Genomic DNA, 25,536 nt, shown 5'->3' on the forward strand with positions numbered 1-25,536 from the left:
CAAAATATAGGCTGGGCACACTTAGGTAGGCTGGTGTATCTAACAGATATCTGATGCCCTTGTAATGTACTTTGTATAAATACATTGCTTTTTCCCTCCTCCTCCCCACATTTCATTACAGTGTATTGATGCAAATGTACTGGTTTTCTGTAGGGTGTTCAGCTGAGTGTCACAGTGCTGCCTAATAAATGTTTCCTGTTAGTTAAATATTGTCAATTAAGGAGGGTGAGGAATTCTTTGGCTACGTAATTGCTGAATCACGCTTCAGCTGAGGGCACTTAGGAAAATGAGAGCGAATCCTGCAGTCACACTCTGTGTGGAAGCATTATCTAAATCTCGCTTTGTGCAGACAGGATAGGAGGTTAAAAAGTGGCATTCCCCGAGGTCCTCTTAATTAATATTGCCTGTGTAATGGCTTTGTTGGCAGCAAATGGAATACGATTCATTCAACAGTGGCACTCCTCTCCTGCATCTCTCTGCTCTCAACTTCCTTTGCAGAAGAGACTCATTTAGGTTGATGTTGAGCTGATGAAGCTTAGAGTAAACGGCAATTTTGGAATAAGAAGTTGAGGTTTTGTTATTGAATCATAGTGATATCTGTTTATATAACCAAGTATCTTGCCTAGGTACTGCCAGTTGGTTTGCACGAGCAGGCAGGCCTGTGCCACGTATATCTCATATAGGCTGAGGCCTCTTTGGGTTACAACCTGATGAACAGCTGTAATCAGGCCGTGTTGAACAAAAGCAGACTATGGTGCAGAGCAATCTTCCTGTTGCTGCTTTGCTATTTACTTGGCAGCATCCCCACATGCAGAAATAGGTAAAGGTGTGAAGTTTCTCTTAAAAGTGCTTTAGTAGAATTTGCAAGAATACTGCAGCTTAAGGGTAGTGATGGAGTGAAATTCAGCAGGAAGCATCTGGTAACACATGCTTATGTCTCTGTCCTTCATTCTTCCCTGAATACAGTTTTCTTGAAGGTTAAGGAAAAAATAAGCCAAGTCAGAGTGATGTTCTTTGTATGCTGGTTTTGTGAAGCAGAACTGTATTCCTCCCTTGGGGGTGAGGTGAGAACTCCAAGTTTCTTTTACTCAGGACTACTTTTCCTCTTGCACCTTGTGAAACATTCCATTTCAAGGTCAAGTGATTTACACTAAAAGGATGCTGCAGAAACCTCACCAGAAAACAGGCCCCATCAGCAGAAATGTCGTCTCTCTTCCTAAAACCCATCCATCTTTACAATGTGTTGTTCTGTAGGATTAGCCTAAGGTACCTCTTTTTCTTAGCAGGCAGATTTTTCTTTTATTTTTTTCAAAATTATGGATTGATTTATTTCCAAAGTACTTAGGAACTCAGTCTTTGTCTGGAAAAGGAACCAAAGTTGGAGAAAGATTCCCATGCTGCAGGTCTCTTGTAGTCTATAGACTATGAAGTGCTTATGTATCCCATTCCTCTTGCTAAGTTATGTGAGCAGCAGCCTCCAACCTGGCACTGATAAATGTCTTCAACTCCTTTAGCTTCCTACATGTTGTCTTCTCTGTAGGCTATATGAAAGGAGTTGAAATGTGAGGAAGAGACTTCAACCCATGACAATGAATGCAAAATTATGATCTATACAATAATTACAGATGAGTGCTTGAATGGTGTGGGTTCTAGGGCTTTGTTCTTATTTGAAAAGTGGTTCTTTTACTAGTTGGAGCTTGAGTTTCCTGTTGTGGAGGAGTAGAGAGGAGAGGTTCAAGAGGTAGCGGAAGGCACAGATGGTGTCCCCTGTGTACGGGATGCTTCTTTCCTCTTGGACAGCCCAGAAAAGTGACCTTTCCCCTGGCTGTCAAATCCATGCCATCAAATTGTGCCAAGCCTGAGGGCTTCCAGAATAAACCTGACTTGGAAGACTTCCTCTAACTACCCCTTTTGTTCACTTAAACAGTGTCTGGCTTTTATAACAGCTGAATAAAATAGCCAGTACAGAGAGCAAATATGCAGGGGTATGGCAGAGTACTAATAGTGCTACTGAAGTGACTTTTCCTTCCACACTTGCTTTCTGCTCCACTTTATCTTGTGATGATGCACTGCAATGGCATCTAGCTTGATTCAGCTGCCAGGAAACTTGGTTCAGCTTCAGTACATCTAAGCTCATTTTATCCAGGAAAAGGAAGGAGGATCAATGAAGATGCAAATAATCTTCATTCAGCAGGGACTTGAAGGTCACCTCAGACTCTGCCGGGTGGGCAGAAGAGCTTGTTTGCATTACAGTAAAACTACAGAGAAGAAATCTCACAGCCTGAATTTGTGTTCCTGGCAGTTGTTAGGGCTCACCTACCACATTTAGTCTCTTATGAGTCAAAGGCTTCCTTTTCTTTGTCCATAATTTCTCATTTTTTCACACTAGCTTGTATTGAAGGCCAGACCCCTGCCTTTATGTGTAACAAGAGACTGGAAATGCTCCTCAACTTGGAGTAACCGACTTCAAGTCCCTTGTTTCAGTAGTTGCTCAGGTTAGGCCCCTATGGCATTCACTTAATGGCTCTTAGCTCCTGGTCAAAATCATTACTCCTGTACAGCCTTTTTGTTGCTAGATCCAGTTTGCTACAGCAGGACCCAAGGAAAGAAAAACATCTAAATAAAAACAATTTCCCACTTATACTCTCTGGGAGATCTTTTTCTTGCTTATCTACTTACCTGTTTAGGATGCATCTCTACAGCAGGGTTCGGTGCCAGAAAGAGGCAACTTGGGCACTGTATGCAATGCACCCCCAAGGCTGCCGAGTGTTGGGCTGAGAAGAGGTGGACAAAACTGTTTGTGCTGGCTGCTCTGCCTTATTTTAGGATAGCTGTAAAACAGAAGGACAAAAGCAAACACAGTATTAACTGGAGAATATTATAAATTTTGAAGTGTAATCAGCAATAGGTCTGAAAGTCTGTGTTGATGGCTCAGCTTAGACGTTGCTCTCTGCTTTTTACCTGGCTCACCTTTAATCCCCACTGCAGATTCCCGGGATCCTCCCACCAACCTCTTCATTGACTCGGAGACGCCCACCAGCCTCCAGGTCCACTGGGACCCTCCCAATGGCCGCATCCAGCACTACAGAATCATCTACAGCCCTGTTTCTGATAACCGCGCTCAGCAAACAGTAGGTCTCCAGCTCCTTTACAGTTGACAGGCTGTGGAGTAGGGGGGCATGGGGACAATTTCACATTTAGAGGAACTCTGCTCATCCCAGTGGGATTTACCTTAGGGATAGCTGGTTTGCAGGAATACAAAAACAACCCTATTCCCATGACTTGCCAGCATGCTGCTTTGTGGCAGTTTTTGGACTGGAAAGGGACCCCAGTTCTGCAGAGAGCTGAAGTGCTCCAGGCTTCTTTCCTGATCAAGTATTTACATCTACCAGAGCTGCTGCTGTTGCAGCTTTCTCTTCTCCCTGAATCACAGTGGGAAATATTCACAGACAGAGGGGTGGGAAATAAATCCACTTCCCTCTGACTTGGGATGGTCAAGCACTAACCACTCAAAACTTGGGATTTTGTACCCAGGCCCAGTCTAGTTGCTATGGGCTAAGGAATTTTCAACCCTCATCAAAATGTCTATGTGGAGATGATCAAGGTACTCACACAGGGCAATACTATTCCCCTGGGCACAGCCTGATGTCAGTGAATAGCCAGACTTCCTTGGTTTGCTCTTGCTGTTGCCTGCACTAGGTGCTTTTGCCATCCTCAGCCCTGATGTCTCAGGACTTGCATCTTCGTGTGACCCCAAGGTGTCCATAAGGTTTCCAGAGCGAAGTCTGCATCAACACTGGGCTCTCTTTCCACCCTGATGTAGGTAATGGCTTCTGGCAAAAGCAGCAGTGTCACCCTGCAGTCCCTGCTGCCCGACCGAGCCTACAAGGTGACCGTTTCTGCCGTCCACAACACGGGCGAGAGCGAAAGCAGGTCCACAACAGGCCGAACGGGTGAGTGAATCGCTTGTCACCAACGTACTGCTGGTGACCTGCCACCCACAGGTCCCCGGGCAGGGTTCACGGGGGTGTCATTGCTTGCACTGACCAGTGGCTACAGCCAGGGTTTTGCTGATCAGCGCAGACTAAAAACTCCGAAAATGAAATCCTGCGCAACCCCTGCACTCCTCCCGGGCACTGTTGGCTTCGATGCAATTCCAGGATAACAGAGAAGAGCCAGCAACCATGCAGACCTTGAGCTATCACAGTGCGGAATAACAGAGCTCTCATGCTTTGCTTTCTCTTTCAGCTCCTGTATTGTCCAAGCACCCTTCCATACGAGGATTTGTTCCACCTAAAGCAGAGGGTAAATCACCTGCTGTAAAGTACTGCTTAGTTTTTCCAATAACAAATCACATTGCTTAGACCTTGCAAGGCAGGCAGGAGTGGCTGTTTGTTTCTTGACAGATGCCTCTGGGGACTGTGAATGTGTCCAAGGAAAAATCTGAAACCATGCAACAACATCTTAAAATCAGACTCATTTAGTGAAGAGGCTGATAGTGTTTTTAAAGGATTTCTGTACAACTTGGCCAAAAATGGAACAAAGAGAATGATGGCATATTTTAAATTAAAGTTCTGTGTAAAATATCTTATTAAATTTAATGAGCATATGTTCTTGCAGCTGATACAAAGCAAACTACCAAGTGGATTAGTGAGAAATGTTGAATTAACAAGGTTATAAAGAGCTGATAAGAAGCAAATATTAGAATATAGATACTGTTGCAATAATGTCCTTTTCCATCTATTTGAAATTATTCTAAATACAACTTCAGCTTTAAAAACTTATTGAGGGAAGCCTTATTGGCTTCCTTTAATGAAGTAGATAAGAGTGAAGCAGATCAGCTGAGGAAACTGTAGTTAGTACCAAACTGAGAATGTAGCAGGTTAAATTTTCCAGGGGTTTATTGAGAGAACCTGCAAGTGTTCAGGCCACAGGTGAAAAGTCATGTGAACTTTTGAGTAGAAATCTGTCATCCCACAAGTTTGGTGCCACCCTGTAGAATGTCATAACTTTTGCAGAAACCTTTTGCAGAATTTAGTTAGAAGAGCTGCTTTTCTGATGAGGTATGAAGTGGCATATGACGTAGTAATAGAAATAAAAGGATTACAGTGAAGCCTTAATATAATGATCTGTGAGATTGCATTATACTGTGACCTAGAAAATCATTTATGAAATAGCCCGTCTTACCAAGTGTCCTTGATTTTCAGGGACGTTTCTCACTTTGCATCAAGCATTCCCTTTGTCCCAGCTCCATCTGGCAATCATGGCGTGGGATTTAAACAGCAGCAGATAATTGAAAATTGCAGTCGTGTCCTGTTTACCAGAACACTCTTACCTGAACACCTTAAATGGAAAGGGTCCATAAGCAAATCTTCACCAAGGTGCCGTAGTTGATAGACTTTTCTCCCTAATGTATTTGAGATTTCTGCTCTGTGGCATGTTAGAGGGTTCAACAGGAGAGCTTCTGAAAGGAGAACTGCAAAAGTTTCCCAAACTCTTCAGCTTTGCTTAGAAAGCTGAAAGGCCAAGCGGTGCAGACATGATGTCTTCAGAAGAATAAGGAAGGGCACAGATTTTGCAGATTGCGTGGATACATGTAATTGGAGTGTATGATTTCAGAAAGCCATATATGCAGCACTGGGTTGCCCCCCTTTCCAGGAAAAGTGACATTGTTATGCTATTTGTTCCCTATTCCCTATTATAATACTCTTTGAAAATGAGGCTGAGATATGTATTTTTGCTAAAATGAAGTTCAAATACAAAAATATTGTGACTGCAGATATTTTATTGTGTTTTGCAGCATCACTGAGGTGCTTGTTTCAGTAAAAGCAGTGCTTTTTAAAAGTAGCATTTACATGTCTATGAGTAAACATGCCGAATATGATGCTTTTCTATTTTCTTCTTGCAGCCTGCCCCATCATCAGCTCTCCTGAAGGCTCGGTACGAGGTACGGTATCCTGTCACACTGCTAGAGTGCTGGGTTGTGAATGTGAAAGCACTTTCTGATCTTGTTTCTTCCAAAATACGCAACGTCTGAGCAGAGGGGAGGTGGTTTTCCAGTCCTGCCGAAGTCTGAGAACTGTAATAGGAAAATATCCCTCATCAGGTAAAACCTGAGACCTGTCAAATGCTGACAAAGAAGACCTTGCAAGCTGAGGGACAGAAATAGAGACAGATACTGATCCAAACCTGAAAGGTTAGAGTATATCCATAGCATATGTAAGACATGGGCTACATTATTGCTTTGAGGGAGAATTGTCCCCCCCTGTATCCAGACTGATTGCTCTTCCTGTCTGGGTTTGGGCTGTGACCTGTGGGTCTCTCTTCCTGTTGGAAGAACTTTATTTCATCTGAATGATTATTCGTTAGGTGGAAGAAAGAGAATGACTCTGTTGAGGCATGGGACAGCATTCTCATTTCCTTGATCCAGTGAAGACATAATGTTAAATGTACAGTGGGATCAGTCCAGATTGAGTAAAAGCAAAAGAAGCCCCTGGGGATGAAGCTGCAATGGTTGCAGGACACGGATGTCCAAGTTACCAGAATCTCCCCCATTTCTGGGTAGTGGCCAGGTCACAAGCTCCTCTGGGTGTGATGTCTTTCCGCCTGTCTTGGTTGTTTTTTCCAGCACTGCAAGAACTTCCACGACCAAATATTCTGTTGTATCTGCAAAACCTTTGGGGTTCAGAGTATCACCACCCTCCAGCTGGGCATTTTTTTAGGCGAAGGTTCCTGGTGGTTTCTCCCCCAGGCCTTGCTTTGCTGTCACCGCTGCAGCTGCCAGGCCAGGGAGAAGGTCGTGGCTCAGCACCTATGTCCCTTCTCAGCAGCTCGGGTGTGAACAGTCCTTCTCACAGCAGTGTCATCTTCTATTTCTCCCCTGGAGTCTGTTCCATCTCTGTGAGTCCATCGGAGGGGAAAGGCAGCAGTCTGCCTTCCATATGTCACCCTTATGGTTGGATTTAAGGCCTCTGGCAAGATGGTTTAATCAGGCTATATGTGAGATTGCCTGAGGATTATAATTCCTCAGGACAGTCTTCTCAAAACAAAGTTATTTTCAAATTTTCCATGCTTGGACATTTCCTGGGTGCTGTTTGAAGCAGCTGAATTGCAAAGCCACAATAAACATTGCCTTCTCTTTAGCCCATTTCTTTATCAACTTCCTGCATCCATTATATGGCTGCTTCCCAACATGAATATAGCTGTGACTTATGCCTTGCTTTCAGTCTTCATATTACTGTATTGAATGTACATTTTAATGTAGTTTCAGTGCCAGGACCCACACATCACAAATAAATAGCTCTCGGCAGTTAATTTCTTTTGACAAACTCCCTAGCGTTATTGGGAAATGAAAAACAACTAAATGAACAAATGAAAAATCTTATAGCAGCCGCTGTCCAAAACAGCATCCCGAGCCAAGGCACTACTGAAGATGGTAACTGGGGAAGGGGTAGCTGAAAGGACTGTGTTATAATGAAGTTGTAGCCCTTCCTGTTTCTAAAGAACCAGATATCTCCCTCATTCCAGCCTGCTGCAAATTCAGATAAACTAAAAAAAGAATCCCAATTGCAAGATCTTGTCTTACTGAAAAAAAAAATAAAAAAAGAAACCGAAATGAGAAATGAGAAAATGACTCAGAGCTTTAATGACGAGCTGGGAAAGTGAGATGAAGCTGCATGAGCTAGAGAGGCGATGTCAAAGATGTCAGGGGAGAATCTCTGTAGACTGTGTAAGGCAGGTCACTGCTGGGTATTTCATGAAAATAGAGAGAAATGGAAATGCTCACATTTTGAAGTTCTTTCCTGATTTTTATGACTTTTGCGTATGAGGCATTTCAGAGCAGAGATAATTTCCCTCCATGCTAGCAATTATGGGACTGATGCCATGTCTTTTGAAGATAATATTTTTGCATCAACGTGAAAAGGAAAAATTGTGAGTAACTTTTCTCGTTTGTTTTTCAATCTGGAGACTTAAAAACAACACTATGAAAGTCTGTGTCTGCCGTGTAGCCTTCCACAAGAGGAGATGTGATTACAGCAAATGTATGCAGAGTGTGCAGGACTATGTTGTTTTCCTTGGCTACAACTGGTACTATATGCTGCAGGTTTCCAGTGAGTTTGTACAGCCTGTGCTTCTTGCTCTTCTCCTCACTGCTCCAGTCTAACTAATTGTGCAAGTTCTGCAGTCACGTTGCCTTCCTGACAAATATGCAGGCAGAAATACCTCCTTTCAGCTGTGATACAACGGTTGAATTTCCTTTATGAAAGATTTTATTTGTTTTTCTCTCTGTTTATCACAAAATAACTCTACCAGTGTTGCCTGACTTGCTGCTCATGCTGCCTCCCAGCCCCTTCACAGAATTATTCTGTGCTGAGAAGCCCAGATTAAAAATGGTTCAACTGATTCTTTGCATTGCCACAATCCATTTAGTTTTCTCAAGATCTCAAAGGAACTGGATCAGTGATTACCTCTCCTAAGTCAAAAGGGTGAAACCCTCATGTATTTTTTTTTTTATCCCAGGATTTGATATGATGGAAGTTTTTGGATTGGTAGAAAAGGAATATGCTTCCCTTAAAGGAGTAGCTATGGACCCTTTTGTATTCAGCGGCTCCCGGACCTACACTCTGTTCAAAGATACTCAGCTCACCCAGAGAACCAGGTAATTTAGAAACTTAGCTGATGTCAGCATCATGTTGATGATCTGTCTGAAGCATCCACATTAACTGTGCTCACAGCAAAGAAAGATCACTGATTCGTGTATGAATGATTAAGTCCCATTAGCGACTTCAAGATGAAATCACACAGAGAATGAGTCGGTAAACTCCATGAGTCTGTCGTAGTTTGAGAAATTAAACCATAGATGGACTGAAAAGAATGCCAGAGGTTATTTTTCCTTCATGTATTAAGAAATTAACCCCTGCTTGCCTCCGGATGAATCAGAATATGGAATGCATCATGCAGAAGTCAATAGGACACAATAGGCTCTTTTTTTTTTTTTTTTTTTTTTTTTTAATTTTTGACATGGCCCAAAATCTTAAGCCTATGAGAATGTTACTTATTACGGAATCACTTTTTCCAGCAGTGTTAGTTACCCACCAACAGGCTTGAATGGACATAAGGATTATGTCATATGTTGATAATATGCTATTCTTTACGTGATCTGTTTATAAATATAGATAATTCAGAGATGGAAGTTTGAGGTCACATTCGCATCCTTGATGTCTTCTCCCAGCTTCTCTGATTTGGAGAGAAACCCTTGCTTTTAAAAAAATGTTCAGCTCATAGCTGCTCTCACTCAGCAGGTCGGTCTTTATTGATAAGAAGGATTAACCATTGACTTCGGGTTGTGACATTACCCCATTTGTTGCACAGTAGGCTTCATCTCAAGCTCCCACAAGTTGCACTGGGCCAGCTTGTGGCCCAGGCAGCTCCAGTGATCTCTGTTGTTATTTTTTTATATATAATTATAAATAGGGAATGATTTGACTCTTGACATGCAGCGCTACTTTATGTTAAGGCTAATTACTGAGGCAGTGGCTAAATTTAATCATAGTTACAGAAGCAAAGCTTAGAGTAAACAAAGTCGGGGAAATTCAGAGAGCTCTTTGGTCTAAATACTCAGAAAATTATGCCTGATCCTTTTGTTCAGCTAGTATTTATGCCTTTCCAAGGACATCACTTCTTCAGGAACAGAGAGCAAAAAGAACTTGACATTATTTATGAATCAGCCATGAAAAAGATACTTGATGAGTTGTGTATATGCCCATGCAAATGTGTGCTGTTTCAGATTACCGATGCATTTCAGGCATAACCAATTTGACCTTCCTCGTTGCCCTGTATCCTCTAATTACTGCTTCTGCCTGGTGCTTTCTAACAAGTTTGGCACACAGCTGGGAGGGAGCTTGTTCTGCCAGCAGTCGGTCACAGCTTTTGGTGCATGTTCGTGAGTTCCAGAGCTGAGCCCAAGTTTTGCAGCTGGGGCATGGGGAGGATCTGGGCTTTCTGTGCCTACTGTGCTTCTCCATGAACAACACTCCTGCAAGTTTCTGCTAAAGCTTAATGATTTACCCCCTTCAACATGATCATCCTTTCTCTTTCTTGATGAGGAGATCTGGGGGCAAACGGACCAGAGACCACACAGCATCTCTGCACAAGGAGGAGGTCCTTCGAGGGCCTCACAGAGAACGCCCAGGATTCAACAGACTATAGAAACGTGAGAAAAGTGTTCAAAATAAGGGCAGGCTCTCTCCTGATGTGTCTTGTTCCACTGTCATGACTTGTGCCAGGAGAGAATTTGGCCCTGTGTTTTGTTCCCACAGGTTGATTTTCTCTAGGCCATTATACCCGAGACACCCTACAAGCAAACCTGGTGTGGTAGAAGGTTGTTTCTTGCTGACCTTCATCACCATAAGCCCCTGACGCTTGCTTGGCTTGTCTCGTTGCAGTGACGTGCACCTCTTTGCTGTCCCACCTGAGCACACCATCATCTTCCTCCTCCGCCTCCTCCCCGACACCTCCAAGGAGCCCTTTGCAGTGTGGCAAATAACAGACGAGGACTTCCAGCCCCTGCTTGGTGTTATCCTTGACTGTAAGGTTTCATGATGAATAGATTGAATTCAGGTATTTCTATACATCTCTGGGAGCAGCAGAACTGATTTCTTTATTGAATTGGACAGCTTGTTATTTTGATGTTTTTGTTATACATCAGTAGTCATTGGGAAGCTTTGCTGCTGCTGCCAGCATAGCACTTTAAATGCTTTTCAGTGCAGTAAAATGTGTGTTTTCATCTTTATTTAATCTATAACATATTCTTTATTTCTGCATGTTATTTTTCTTTTTCACTGTTTAGAAGTACTTGCTTGTGAAGTCTTTCACCATGTTTAAGCCTATTCATTTGTTATTGTTCAGTATGTGGGTGAAATCAAATTCTCTTTTAATTCTAAGTTGTTATTTGTCCTATTTTCCCTGCAGCCAGTAAGAAATCCTTGACCTATTTCAATCATGACTACAAGGCTGATTTACAGGAAGTCTCCTTTGACCAGCAGGAAGTGAAGAAGATTTTCTATGGGAGCTTCCATAAGGTCCTTATCAAGAGAGGGAGAAATGTAGCTCATGATCTCACTCCAGTCCGAGAATATTGTGCCATCAATGTGCGTTGTTCATACCAAAGAGATTACAGAAATTCTTTGCATCCAGACTGCTAGAGAACTGGCAAATTTATTTATTATGCTAAAGTTACAACTGTGAAGAGTTTGGGTTCATCTCACGTGCACAATATATGATTTTCACACATTGATTGCTTCTTAAAATGCATTGCACATTTATCCATGTTATAAAGACTAATGGGTATAGATAAATTATGGCCACGCATTCTGACACTCATTATTATATGTAATCTGCGGTAGAAATGTGAAAGGGCATAGACAAAAAATATACAGAATGTATCCTAAATTATAACCATCTTAGTAAAAGATGGAGGAAGCTTTACCATTTCAGTATGTATTTACACAGCATATAGTTTCATACACACATTTTTCTAAAGGTATAACTTCCCTGCACAAACTGTGTTTTCACTCCAAGGAATGCATTTTGTGAATTGCACAGTCCCCTAGTTCTGTCACCTTGATTATTTTTGTCCCCAGCCAGTTCATTTGGGGAAATGTGCGTGTTCCTTTCCAGTGTGATGGGGATGGTCCTCGTGGTACGTGGTTGCAGAGATAGTTGGGCCTGTCCCAGCTCCCCAGGAGCTGTAGGTACCGCAGTTCTCTGGGGACAAGGGACAAGTCCAGCCCCACTGAGCTTGCAGGGGGAGAGATGGACACTGTCAGATGTGCCTAGAGGAACTGCCCCCAGCACAGAGGAGCTTGTGGCAGAAACACCAAAGAGGTGGCAGTTCAGGAGAACACAAAAACTGAACAAAGTGATGAGCTCAATTTGGAGGCAGAAGGGTATGAAGGGCAATGGCAGAGACTCAAGAGCAGGGGCTGTTTCCAGGCTCTTTGTCCACAAGCAGCTTGTTGACTTTGGAAGTGCTTCCTCTTTGCTAGCAACTGCCTTTCCAGTGGCTCTCTGCTTCCTTTTTGCCATCCCTCCCCATCCAGTGATGCTGTCGTCACATATTTCAGCAGTGTAGCTCCTGCAGTGCTTGTGGTCCTCCCACCTGCCACAGCTAAGCACTCCCAAGAAAACCAACCATCGAGGCATTACTCTGCCTTGATAAAATTAGCAGCTTTTTGGTTCTGCAGCTGATACATCGCTAGATCCAAAATTGCTTAGCCCTGTGGGTGTGCAGATCAGATTCCCCTGCTTTTGTAAATAAACTTTGCAAAGGGAGTGGAATAGAGAGGCACCTGGGCTGACTTATGCTGAGGTTCAGATCTGCGTCCGGATTTTACAGCAAAATCTTCTCCAGGGAGTGAATTGCATCTGATATCCCACCAGACCCAGAACTTCAGCCCAGCTGCCCAGGAGCCCCATTCAGACTAAAGCAGCAGGCAGCTCCAGTGTATTTTGACCTTTGCAACCCCCTTATCAGAACATCCCCTTCCCCCAAGCGTAGCCAGCTGCTAAGGGCCTGGATTTTGGTATTGCTGAAGGCTAGAGTGATGTGAATTTGCTTAAGTGCTTTTCAGAAGGCTTTCAAAGCAGTGACAAATGCTGCATGGATTTAATGTTACATCCATCAGTGCGGTATTGCCTGCTGCCTAGAAAGCCTGAACGAGATCTGTGAAGTGGGCTTTGCTTTGTGTTAAATGTGCAAGAGAAAAATATCCCTTTCTCCCTAAAGTAGCAAACATCATCTCAATTAATGCTATGGATATTGACTTCTTTCACAAATTAATAACTCTGTGTCCAGAGAACTGGATTAGAAACTGATAAGAGGAAAGCCCTCAAGCCTTGAGTTCCCTTATCTGGTGGGGAAAAAAGAATTTTTTGTATTACAGTACAAATTTTGAAGGGCTTCTCACAGTAAGACTTGGAGACTGCTAGTGAGTTGATTACAAGAATGGCCTGAGATGGAGAGAAAAGAGGAGGAGGAGGAAACATTTCCTGGCAAGCTCCTTCCCTTTCCCCACAGAATTCTAAAAATGAAATTTTGGGGGATGATCTTAATGAACAGTAAAATTTTAACAACCAGCTTTTTTTTTTTCCTTAGAATTTGGAATTTTAGTGATGATTCAGTGCTGGAAGGAACTAAAAATCATGTCTAGCCTTGTGTAAAGAACACATTATTATTTATAAGGGGTTTCTTTTGGCTCTCTATATCCTCTAGGCAAGGGTGCTCCACCCAAATGAGCAGTGAACACATTTTACCAGTATCCATAGACCAATATTAAGCTGGATCTCAAAGCTGAATTACTTAATACTGAAACTCTAGGGAGGCTTCTCCCAAAGCGAGCTGATGTATAGCAGGGAATATCAGGGAGGAGCGAATCCTTGCACAGCAGATACACCGTGTATTGAACCTTATTTTCTATCCCTTTTGCTTTTGATCCATTTGCTCATTAAACACATGTCACTAGTTGTAAAAGTCCCAGGTGTGGGACCTGAGCAGAAAGCAAAAGCAGGTTTAGAAGGTGCCCCTGCCCCATAGCAGAGGTCCAACCTGACTCTCTCTGCCTGTCACCCAGGTGCACTTGGCTGTGAGCCATTTCAAGGTCAAACTCTACCTGGACTGTAAGAAAATAGCAGAGAAACCTCTCAACACCATCGGGAGCATCTCCACTGCTGGTTTCATCATGCTGGGAAAAGTGACAAGGACAAGAGGGCCAAGGAGCGGGTCTGCATCGGTGAGTGCCTCCGTGGTGCATGGTTTTGGAGAGAGAGGAGCTTAAATATGGAGCTGGCTGGGGCTGGCAGAGGGAGGGAACTGCCTTCTTGTATCATTCCTGCTCTGAACGCTTCTGTGACTCAGGACCACTTGCTGATCCCACTGATCTCCAAGATTTAATGAGCTTTCCTAGTGCAATGTCTCTCTTCCTCGCCTCCTGCCTCTCTCTGAGGCTTGTGATTAGAGATGAAGTCTGAGCGCTGTGTAGCTGCCTTCAGCCAGGCTCAGAGCAGGAGCCCTCACGCTGTGATGCTGGGACCAGGGAAATGCAGATGTGGCCCTAACAGGCTGAGGATGACAGGTGAGTTAGGGAATGGCTTCTAAAAGTGAAGGCTGTGAGCATCAACCAAGTGACAACACGACACGGTGGTGACGATGGAGAGCAATGGGTCTGGTTACATCTTGTTTAGTCTCAATCTCTAGTGTCAATCTGCATGCAAGTGATGGAAAAAACAATTTTCAATTTAGAAGTTCTTTGTCAGCTGCTGCTTTAAAAAAAAAAAAAAAACCCAGTGGTGCCAGGCTGTGGACATTGCCACCCTGTGTCATGCCCTACTCTGGGCACAGTGCACAGTCCTAAGGGCAAAAGCACCTATGCAATAAGAATGTTGAATATCTTCAGAAAGGGGGGTTTCATCACTCATCCTGTGCTGAGCGGGCCTAGAAGGTCACTCATGGTTTACCTGGTTCTTTACTCCCTGACTCTGCTTTTAGAAATAAGATTCTAGGAGAACGTAGCATTGATTGCAGTTGATTGCAACTTCCCCTGCCTCGAAGCGGCCTGTTAAATCCCATGAGGCTCCCCAACCACTCTGGCTTGCAAAGAGAGAAGCAGAGGCTTGGGATATACCAGGGAAAAAATGGTTATTGGAACTATTAGGTATCAGAGCAGTTGTATAAAAAAATAGGGGACACCGAGATTCAAGCAGTATTTATTTGTTAAATAAAGGCTGCAGTAGTTTAGACTTATTGCAAGTCTATCAGACAGCTGCCAAGGAGAAAAGAAATCTGTGCTCATCTTGTGCCTCCAAAATTTCCCTGCTACCAGCTTAGTTCGATAGATCTGGTAGCAGAGGAAGCAGTAATGAATAGCTTCATGCCTTCTCCACTGCCACTGCCTTTCAAGCCTAGCAAAGCTTCACCTCTTCCGCAGCTACTGCCCTTGAGAAGACAGAGTGCCTCATTATTGGTTATCATGGCACCTTATTTAATTTAAGATGTCTCTGAACGCTGCTTCATCTACAGGGCTCATCTGTATCTGTATGCTGCGTGTCACATTCCCCTGGCTGCGCAGCTTACTCATGGTTAAATGCATGGAAAGGAAGAAAAAAGACTAGAAATGGTATTAAGAGGGAAAAAAAATCTCACTGCCTCATTATTTTTGTCTAGCTTTGTGCTGTATATGTTCCTTTGTTAATCAAAATGGAGTGATGTGGCAATCATGAGGGATATGGCATGGATAAGGGAATCTTGGAGGAGAATCATCTGTCTCCTAGGAATTGCTGCCACTTTTATCTCTACTCCCCTGAGGGGCAACAAAGGCAAAGTTTATTTTAGCATGTTGGTGATCCTGACGCCCAATTACTTGAGGACCTGCCACTGTTGCAGAGTTGTGAGTAAATTGGAAACTTGGCTTTTGTGGGAGTGAAGCTGCATATTGATTGCTTAGCAAGACTCAGAGACTTGAAGACCTGTAAATCACCGAGCAACCAGAGACACTTGTTACATTACGCATTAAGCACATCTATGTTTGATATAGCTGCCTCTGGGAAAGGAGGATGTGGGGGGCTAGAGGTTGGTCTCATCCTGATCTCCTGCAGTATCGAATACAGAGCTGGGCAATGGGTGGCAGTTTGTCAGGGCAGGGTGACAAAGTGGGATCTGCCCTCGGGGTTGTCAAGATGAGACCATGGAGCATAGGACAACTTAGTTTGTATAATGGCACGTGGGACATATGGATGAGTCCTGCCAAATCACCAGTGAGGACTATTTCCAGCAGCTGAATGTCACAAGGTGATCTGGTGATGGACTAACTAGGCCAGGACAACCTTCTGGTGAAACTCTCCTTTTTCTGCTCCCAGTTCCAGCTGCAGTCTCTGCGGATTGTGTGCAACAGCTTAGGGGCGGAGGAGGACAGATGCTGTGATCTTCCTGCTTTGGTAAGACAAAAGGGACCACTCTGCTCGCGGAGGTAAAGTTGGGGATGATGGAGCAGGAGGTGACCCTGCAAATGACTGAACTTCGAAATACTGCAAATGTTGCATTCTCCTCTTGCTAAGCAGCTACTCATGCCACCTTGATTTGCCTTTTCTTTTTTCAGAGGGATGAAGAGACCTGCCCTACCTTAGCTCCTGCCTGCACCTGTACATCTGGTCTCCCGGGCTTGCCAGGACCTCCTGGGCCCCCTGTAAGTTCATCTGTCCACATCCTCCTAGAACAGTGCAGCAATGGCCTCCTCGCTCAAGGGAAGATGTTTTAGATGATCTTGTCTTTTTGATACCGTGGTTCTATTATGAAATCAGTTCCACAATTTGCTGGAAGCAGCGTCCTGCTGCATAGTAATTACATGCTCATTCCAGTGGAAGTTTAATTACACAGCACACTGTTCTACTGCAGTATGTTTCAATATACTAAGTGTATAATTGCTGTCTTGCACTGCCCTGTGGTTTTAACATCTCCCCAGCACAACTCTAAAGAGCTGGGTTCTTTTGTGCACTAGAGAAAATACAGTTATGACACAATCTTATCCTCACACCGTTAAACTTAGCAATTTGTGGCAGTTGCATGAGCACTCACTGCTACTTTTAAAACTCCAATGGCTTTAAGCCAGCAAGACCACATCCCAATTTATAGTTATTACTCTTTCTTAATGAGTGTTTTTGACCAGGCCAAACTAGCTTCTGAAATGAGCTTCTGGGCATTTCAGAAAGAACCTTTAGAAAAGCTTCCTAGATGTACTACTTAATCCAAATCCATTGTTATTTAGATTCAAGAATAGAAAGTTTCAGATTAAGATGTCAAAAGTTCACACAGCGCTGGTTTATGCCAGAAGATTAATTTCCTCTCAGATCCCATAGCTGTGCAGAGGCAGAGCTAAGCTGGGTCTCCCTGGACTTGGCCACTGTCCCTGATCTCTGCTTGTGTATATTCTGTCAGGTGGCGTTACATAAACCAGCCTTGTCCTCAAGGGATGTGAACATGAGCCCCTTTCTTCCCTTGGTGCATCCCGGTTGTACCTATGTGAGCCCTTCTCCAAGTCTTGGGTTTGCAGGAGGTCTGAGCAGGTCCAAATTCCGTCTGTTCCTGTGGTTGATGGGTGGAACGTTCCTGCTGCCTGTTGCGATGGAGGCTGAACTGGCCTTTTCCCTCACGTCTTCCAAATTGTCTGGATGGCTGATTCGCTTTCTTCTTGTACCCATTTTCTCGATGTTCTTTGGGTCAAGGATGGTCTTCTCATTGTGTGTGCGTATAGCAAATAAGCCAACTCCTGTCCCCAGGGGTCTTTATTACGCTGAAATAAAAACAGTAAGATTAACAGCAGCAGCTTTGTGTCTTGTTGGCAGGGCAGCCCTGGAAGGAGAGGACCCCAAGGCGAACAAGGGGAGCCAGGACCCAAGGTGAGACCTGATTCTCAGCACTACCATTAACTTTCAGATGTTTCAGGTTGCATCAGAGGAAGGATACAGGAGCACAAGCTTCTCTTGTAGTGGAGCTGGTTGCATTCATTCCATGTCTGAGCTTGATTCCTCTGTGTCTTCTCCCTGTTTCATTGCACCAAACAGAGCCCACTCCAAGAGCTGGGGCATTGAGGAGTGTGGGATAACTTATTGTTAATTAAATGCTCAGTTAGGCTATAAAAATATTGAATTAATGCAATGCGATCAGCAATGCTTTTGGATGGCAGCCATGCAGGAAAGTGGTCAGACTTTAGCAGGCTGAAGTTACTGTTCCACTAGCCCATGCACAGTAAAGCCAGACCAATCACTTCTCCCCTTCTTTGGGGAGAAGAATCTTAGATCCAAAAGGCAAAGGCAGGGGAGGTTTCGAGAGATCCCTACTGTCCTCAATTCTTCATCTTGGATCTTGTAGAGGGTTTGGGGTAACCCACCTCCTGTGGTGCAGTCTATGCTGAGGACAGGCTCTTACTGATTTCCTCTTTTATGTTTGATTTCATGTCTTTGGCTTTAGGGTGAACCAGGCCCACCTGGACAAGTGGGACCAGAGGGTCCTAGTGGCCAGCAAGGCTCTCCAGGTTCCCAAGGGATCACAGTTCAGGGACCTGTGGTATGTGACCTTTTCCACTGCCTCATTTGTCACCTGCTCTTTGCATTAAGAACATTAAAAAAAAAAATTACATCATCCTGTCAACATTTGAGCAGCTGCACTAGATTCTCTCTAATGGACCTTTAATGCTAACAGCCCAGGGGAGTGTTCAAGCATTTCTTCAGCGTTAGGCAAGGGATGCAGTTGGAGGTCCGCCGTGCATGTCTGTAGGAGCATGGAAGACCCCATGAATATGTGGTTGCAAATCTCCTTTTTAGCACCTCAGAGAGAATGAGCATGGGAAGTGAGTATGGAGCAAACGTGATGTTGCTTCCCTTAAAACATACAGCATACGTACGTGTTTTTCTGTTTTAATCCAAGGGACCGCCAGGAATTAAAGGAGAGAAAGGAGATACTGGAAGTCCTGGCATGCAGGTAATAGCAGACACCTTTCCTTTAAATTGCCTCAGAGATTTGCCCTTTTTTTTCCCCTGGTGATTAAGCAAGCTTGAAAAGAGATAGAATTTTTCCCATTATCTGTTTTGAAACTTTCACTCTGGGCTCTAATCAGCTTGTTTTTCTGTGCTGGTTTACTCCTGCTTCCTAAAATTTTAGACAGTTAGGCGTATCTAGACATACAAAGTTTTAGACATCCATAGCTTCAGCCTTCCAAAGGGACAAGTGTCCTACTTATTTCACAGAGCAATAAGGCAATCTCCAACAAGCAAGCCATAAATGAACTATGAATCAGCCACAAAGGTAGGAAGCAAAGTCAGCTTGGCTGCCTGCCTCTGCTTTGGTGTTTCCCAAGAACCCTCAGAGAAGAAGAATACTCTTTCCCCATCATTTTTTTTTAATTTTAAATTCTTTGTTAAAAACATATGAAGTAGGAAAATAGTAACCAGATGCCAACTTGACCCAGCTCTTTTGATTTACAGGGCATTCCTGGTGTGCAGGGAGCTCCAGGCAGGGATGGTCTTCAGGGTGCAAAGGTAAAATACCTCGTCTCTGAGTCTTCAAGCATGGGTGCCATAAGATCCACCCATGAGTGTACGAGCAGTGACACAAAACATCCAGCTCTCCTTATGTACACACTGCATAACTGAATGATGCTTTCACCACGCCAAAGTGATGAGAAAAAAAAATACTATGTCATCTCAGGTCTGGCCAAATTTTCCTGACTGATTAGGTGCCAGGCTTCTTGTCTGCTTGGCAGTTATACTTTTACTCATTCCTGGCAAGCTCCTTTAAAAGAGCACATAGAGAAACCATCTCATTGCTTAGCAGCCGTTGGAATCCTCCTGTTAATGCATGACTGTTTTTGGCTTTGCAGGGGGTGAGAGGGCTAGAAGGCACAGCTGGGCCTCCAGGACCACCTGGACCAAGGGTAGGTACATGCCCTCTGCAGTCCCCTTGAAAACTCTTCCTTGGGGTTTGTGTTGATGGGCTGTCATCCAAGGATTTCAGGGTAAAATCCCTTCTCATATCCCAGCCCATTTTCACATGGCTTCCCTGGCAGTGTCAGTATAAGGAATAGTCTTTAGCTTCCACTTTTGGAGATATCTTCTGGGAAGACCTTGAAGCAGGAAGCAAATGATTGCTTTACTATTGCTACTTCCCTGCTGCTACTGCTTTTTTTCTGCTCTTTTTTTTTCTTTTTTTTCCTTTTTTTCCTTTTTTTCTTTTCATTTTTTTTTCTTTTTTCTTCTGTTTTTCCAACTATTGGGTGAGTTTGGGATCTGTGAGGATTGTCACGCTGAAATCACTAGCTGGAGGCTGAGGCAGGTGTAAAAGGATTCCTCACTCACCGCTTCTGATACCTGTTGGATCAGGGCTGCATGTAGTGGGTGTGTTTATACTCTGTGCCTGCAAGAGCAGAGCCTTAAGATTTGTTGAGAGATTTATACGCATCTGAAACTTTCAAGGCGTAACAGCCCTTCCAAATTTTGTGGAATTTGGCTGTCCTGAACAGCATGCAGTGAATGTTGCTCACTGCTGTCTTCGTGTAAGACCTCCTAGTAGTTGTAGCTGGGTATTTATAGAAGTTAAGTCTGAATTCAACTTACGACTGTGACCTGATCATGCTGGGGAGATGTGGAGGAGGCAGGACTGAGACTGAGCTTGCTAAATTTGAGGAAAACCCTACAGCCTTCACATCAGCATCTGGAAGACATTCTGGTGCTATCTTGAAGATTCCTTTCATTTTCCAAAGGTCAAAGTAATTGTTTATAGCTGAAGTTAAACTGAAAATTGTAAAGGAACATATTTTTTGTTTGTTATTTGTTTTTCTTCCTTATGTGACACAAAATTTCACAAAGGCAAGATGACCGGAGAATGCATTTCCTTTTCTCCAAGCTGCTGTTGCTGTTGCAGAAAAGCCTTGGAGGCAAACAGGTCTTCAAGTTAAAAATCAACAATGCAGTATTAGCAGGCTGAAGAAAAGGATTATGCTCTAAGCTGTCTAAAATAATTTGAATATATAATGAGGGATCTAAGACCTGCAGTGTAAAAAGTGCATTGCAATTTGTTAGCAAAATTGGACTTTGCTGGCTTGGCCATAATTGAGACAGTAATAAGAAATGATGTAAACATGAGTCATATGTGATATACTTTTAACATCATATTCATGGCTGGATGAGGCACTGACATAAACCTTAAGCAAACGATGCCCTTGCTGGATCCTCTGAATTGAAACTGCTGGTGCCCCTGAGGCCACAGGGAGATGAAAGCCTCAAACAGGGAAAGAAGAAAAGAAGTAACTGGACTTTTATCTTCATCTTGTAATTAATGCTGCAGGGTTTCCAAGGAGCGACAGGCTCACGAGGTAGCAGTGGAGAGAAAGGACCTCCAGGTGACGTTGGGCCAACAGTAAGTTTCTGCTTGTGGATCTTAAAGGCAAACATGAAATAACTGAGGGGAAAGAAGCTGTTCCCAAAGAAAGCGAAGAATAGTCTTAATATGCAAAGCCCAGACTACTTTACTGTTGATAAGGCATTTGACAAATCCTGCTTGCCTTCAATCCCTGTAGACTTACAAGCTACGGAAAACCCAGCAGACAAACAAATTTCCAGTGTGAGATTCCAGACCAAATAAAGAATTAGGCAGGCCCAGGCAGGGCCTGCTTATGTTGGGCTTTTGCATGGCAACCTCAAGTCTAGATGGCACAATGATTTTTTTCTTCATGGATATTTAAAAACACATGATAAGTTGGGAAGACTGTCCTAAAGACTGCATGGAGGAATTTCTGCGTCTTGTTGATCGTGTTTTTTGTCACTGCTCCAGCAGCCACTTTATTTTTGATGCCCTTTAAAAAATGTGTATATATTTCTCTGAACTCAAAGCTTATTTAGTCTTTGTCCTGAGGTCAAGGAAAAGATCAGTGTTGGAAACAAATGTAGTGTACCATGAATGTAACCCGTTGAACTTTTATTTTCTTTTGCTCCTCCTTTCTCTAGACTTGTATTTTTCCTTTTGCTTGCTTTTTCGCAGGGGCTTCCAGGTCCAAAAGGAGAAAGAGGAGAGAAAGTGAGTTTTCTGGGGGTATTGGGCAACGCAGTCACTGTATCATATCCTCAAAAGAGGGGATGTGGTAGTCTGCTTCACAAGTTATGCTTACATATTTAAACCATTTTGGTGTTGAATAACTTGCTGCAGCTGCAATTCATTGCTTTTACATTCTCCTGCACTGGCTATTCTGCTGGGATATGTGTAATCTTACAACAGCAGGAGCTGCTTAGTGTCAGCTGTAGCAATGAAAAAAAAAGCGCTAGTTGAAAATCCATCCTTTGCTGGGAAAGAAAACACAAAAATGTTAAACTCATCATACTGCTTATACTCTTTCCTCATATTTGAGGAGAGCTGAGGAGATTAATACTGCCTATACTACAGCTCCATTAACCCTATACCTGCTGCAAGTTCAGTGTGCAGATCCGTATGGAAGTCAAGGGGACTTTTGCCACCCAAGATGTTTTGAAAAGTCTGGTTTGCTACTTGCCCATTTCTGAACTGTTACCGTTAATGGATCTCTGTGTCCTTTGCACCTCTGTGCAGTTGGTGTGTTCATAGAGAGCACTGAGAGAGGACAGAGCTGCTCAGCAGGATGTTGTGGTGACAGGTTTTCTCACTTAGGATGGGGCTGAGGACCTAACACCAGTGGTTCCAACTTCAGTGGGTTTCAGATCGGACCCTTGGAACCTTTATGGGTGTTTAGCAAGGGCCAAACCAGCTGCCTACTCCAGAGCTGTATGTGAGCCCCTCTCCTTGGCTCCCTTTCTAGCCAACGAAGAGAAATAGGTGTGTTTAGGACATGATTCTCACTCAAACACAGAAGAAAATAAGATGAATCGTGTCCTCCAGTGTGCTCCTCCTCTGCCTGTCTGGGTGCCTTGAGGATTGACTCAAATTGCAGACATGCACTCCAAAAGCTGTGTGAGATGAATAGTCCTTTTAATCTCTGAGGCTTTTTGCAGATCTCCTTGAGGCTAAAGATTGCTTTAGTTTCAAGTTAACTGCTCAGTATTATATTTTTTAACACTGTTCTCCTTTTATTCCCACCAGCTTTTCTGTTTCTTTACTTACTTTGCAATAGAACTGTTCTTTTTTTCTCCCTTGGGTGTTGTGCCAAGCTTTTGCTTCATTTTGGCTAGGTCTGCACATTGATCCAGACAGAGATGTATGTTTTGTAATGGCTTTAGAGAGATGCAATGTTTTAGTTATGAGTTTTCACGGAGTCAGTGTTTATTTTCAAGCAGCTTTTTTGCATTTTTATTGCTTTTTCTTGCTCTACCAAAACTTTCTATAGAAACTTCCACTATATTTTTTTTTCAGGACACAGTAATAGTAAGAATCAGTATTCGTAAAAGGTGTAGACAAAGATAGCACACTGGAATATTTCATCTTGCTAAATATTTTACATATCATAAGATATTGAGTTATAGGCTACACAACCTTAGCATCCTTTGTGATAAAATTTGAAAGTGAAATTTATTCTCCTTTTTTGGTAGCTTCATAAATAATATAAATTCAGTCTAGCCCTTTTGATATGCAGGAGAAAAGCAATTATTGACTTTTCCCAATTACATTTTTATGGCTTTGTGATAAATAAATAAAGCTGCATTTCATAGTAATGAATATCTCTGTAACTCAAGCTCATGAGAAGAACGGGAAGGCAGATATCCTGCATGATGATATTGATCCTGCTTTAATGATATTAATACTTCCTTTCTTTATATAAAAATGTTTCACTTTAGGGGGAACCACAATCCCTGGCCACAATTTACCAGCTTGTTAGCCAGGCTTGTGAGCGGATGATTCAGAGTGAGTATAACCAACCCGACTGAAACGAGTGTCCAAGCCAGGCTGTCAGTGCTACCTTGTTCTTTTGAGGTCATTTTAGCAGAAAGGCCTTCTAAGTATTACATGGAAAAACCCTTTGCCACCTTGCAAAGATGACTCTTTTCTCTTTCTGAATGAAACAGATTTGGCTTGAAACTTGGTCCTTTAAGGAGAAACTGTAGTGATTTATTTGTGCTGAATCAGTGACTCATGCAGGAAAAAGAAAAAAGAGGAATGCTTGTTTTTGGAGATACATTTAATCTGGGATGCTCAGAGGGTGCCACTGAGTGCAGGCTGTGTGAAATGTAAAAGGAATTGCATGGATCCCTCTTAAGATGAAGCATTTTCTGGCTTATCTTCTCAGCTCATGTGTTGAAGTTTGATTCATTCATTCATGAACATGCGAGGAAACCGGTTCCTGTTTGGGAAGCAAAATTAAAACCAGGAGAACCAGGACCACCAGGTCCTCCAGGTCCCCCTGGGAGCAATGGAGAAAGAGGAGAAAATGGCATCCCTGGGCAGCCTGGCAAAGATGGATATCCTGGAGAAAGAGGTATGGATAGAAGTCTTCTTAAGCACATTTAACCACATGTTTAATACTTTAACTAAGCACTGTAATATTTCAAACAATAAAAATGAGAGTAAGGTCAAACATATTGCTTTCAGGGGTGGCCTGACACCTCTAGATAACTAGAGACCTTCTGTTTAACCCTTCCAAAGGTGTTACTGCATTTTAGCTGTGATCTGTAGAACTTGCCAAGTGTTACTTAAGAGAAAAAGGAAGGTAACAGCTTGCACGTTTCAAACCTGCCAAGTGAGGAGACAAGAGTCTTTTTTCAGTGAGATCCATCTCCTCCTAAGGACAGAACTAATCGAAATATTTTCATCTTAAAATATGAAAAATGATGTTTTGCCCAAAGGCACACTTTTTGCTGAAATGTATTAGTTTTGATAGCAATTTCATGAGAAAACTGCCAACGTGATGTCACCAGCAGCTGGCTGGAGCCAGCCATGTCATTTGTCTGAGCAATGTGAAAAACATAGGGGACTGGAGCTTCTCTTCAGGCCACTGCCGAAACACCAGCGTTGTGATTTTTTTATGTAAAAAAAATATCCCTGTTCTCACCAATATCAGGCTGCAAGTCAAAACTGATCATGGGCAACTGGCTGTTCCAGAAAAGAGAGTGGGCTTTAACCCTCGTGTGCTTTTTAAGCAGCTAAGAATAGTGAGGAGACTGCAGGAGCTTTAGTTGAGGATGAAATGCAAAATGCAGGTACGTGGAACTTGTCTCCTCTCTGTACTTAGGCGCACCAGGGCCCAAGGGTGAAAAAGGGATGTCTGGAGCCAGCGAGGAGGGAATCCAAGGACCCCGAGGCAGAACAGGTAGAGTGAATAAACCTCCTTGTGTCAACCATGGGGTCAGCCAGACCTCGCAGTTGCCAGATTCAAGGCACCACTCAGCCTTAGGACTGTTGCATTGAGCAGAGTGGCCTTTTGGCTGTGGATGCAACAGCTTAAGGTGCTGTTTGCTGCTTCAGGTCCTCTCTGCTGAGACGTAAGGATCCATCTGTACCAGGCAGCCTTACACATTCCCAGTCTCAGTGCCTACCTACCAGCAATGATGTGTTTTAATGACCTGAGGCATATCCAGGGAGTTTTAGCTTTTCCAGACAGACACTCAAGTGATAGAAACTCATTGAAAATTCAGCTCCTGAAGCACAAGAGATTTTTTAGTAATCTTTTAGGATTTGGTGAATCTTTCCATCCTGATCCCTGTTTTCTTTTCTTTTTTTTCTCTTTTCTTTCTTTTTTTTTTTTTTTTAAATCTGTGAGAGGTTTACCACTGACTTAATGAACCAGACACTAACAAGGGAATATGTTCAAACACAGTCTTGTATATATAAATGTTTATAGTTGAGATGTAAAAGCAGATGAAAACATTAACTCTGAGATGGATCCTGGGATTAAGGTGATTTTCTGCATTGTCACATAAGCAGATTTTGGATTCTCATAAACAGGCTCCATTTTTAGGTGAGCTGGATGCCTGTAAAGTCAAGGATAAGACTTACTGGAATTCAGAAGAGGTTTTCCAGAGGTATTGCAAACA

At 43.1% G+C, this 25,536-nt stretch overlaps 1 protein-coding gene across 1 annotated transcript in view; it reads left to right on the forward strand.

The window, feature by feature from the left end:
* COL20A1 (collagen type XX alpha 1 chain) overlaps nucleotides 1-25,536 on the forward strand; it is a 46,968-nt gene that overhangs the window by 20,380 nt on the left and 1,052 nt on the right. Inside the window, exons 19-38 of the mRNA XM_088529167.1 lie at nucleotides 2,989-3,131; nucleotides 3,824-3,953; nucleotides 4,249-4,305; nucleotides 5,909-5,947; nucleotides 8,521-8,659; nucleotides 10,446-10,588; nucleotides 10,972-11,081; nucleotides 13,632-13,790; nucleotides 15,913-15,990; nucleotides 16,152-16,238; nucleotides 17,395-17,448; nucleotides 18,020-18,115; nucleotides 18,476-18,529; nucleotides 19,033-19,086; nucleotides 19,428-19,481; nucleotides 20,891-20,962; nucleotides 21,584-21,619; nucleotides 23,344-23,410; nucleotides 23,793-23,981; nucleotides 24,735-24,812. Coding sequence (XP_088385293.1) covers nucleotides 2,989-3,131; nucleotides 3,824-3,953; nucleotides 4,249-4,305; nucleotides 5,909-5,947; nucleotides 8,521-8,659; nucleotides 10,446-10,588; nucleotides 10,972-11,081; nucleotides 13,632-13,790; nucleotides 15,913-15,990; nucleotides 16,152-16,238; nucleotides 17,395-17,448; nucleotides 18,020-18,115; nucleotides 18,476-18,529; nucleotides 19,033-19,086; nucleotides 19,428-19,481; nucleotides 20,891-20,962; nucleotides 21,584-21,619; nucleotides 23,344-23,410; nucleotides 23,793-23,981; nucleotides 24,735-24,812 — 1,839 coding nt within the window. The remainder of the gene's footprint in view (nucleotides 1-2,988; nucleotides 3,132-3,823; nucleotides 3,954-4,248; nucleotides 4,306-5,908; nucleotides 5,948-8,520; nucleotides 8,660-10,445; nucleotides 10,589-10,971; nucleotides 11,082-13,631; nucleotides 13,791-15,912; nucleotides 15,991-16,151; nucleotides 16,239-17,394; nucleotides 17,449-18,019; nucleotides 18,116-18,475; nucleotides 18,530-19,032; nucleotides 19,087-19,427; nucleotides 19,482-20,890; nucleotides 20,963-21,583; nucleotides 21,620-23,343; nucleotides 23,411-23,792; nucleotides 23,982-24,734; nucleotides 24,813-25,536) is intronic.

Source organism: Tinamus guttatus, unplaced genomic scaffold (genome assembly GCF_059628265.1).
Source record: "Tinamus guttatus ecotype Peru unplaced genomic scaffold, ASM5962826v1 Tinamus_guttatus_pri_ptg000027l, whole genome shotgun sequence".
Lineage (NCBI taxonomy): Eukaryota > Metazoa > Chordata > Aves > Tinamiformes > Tinamidae > Tinamus > Tinamus guttatus.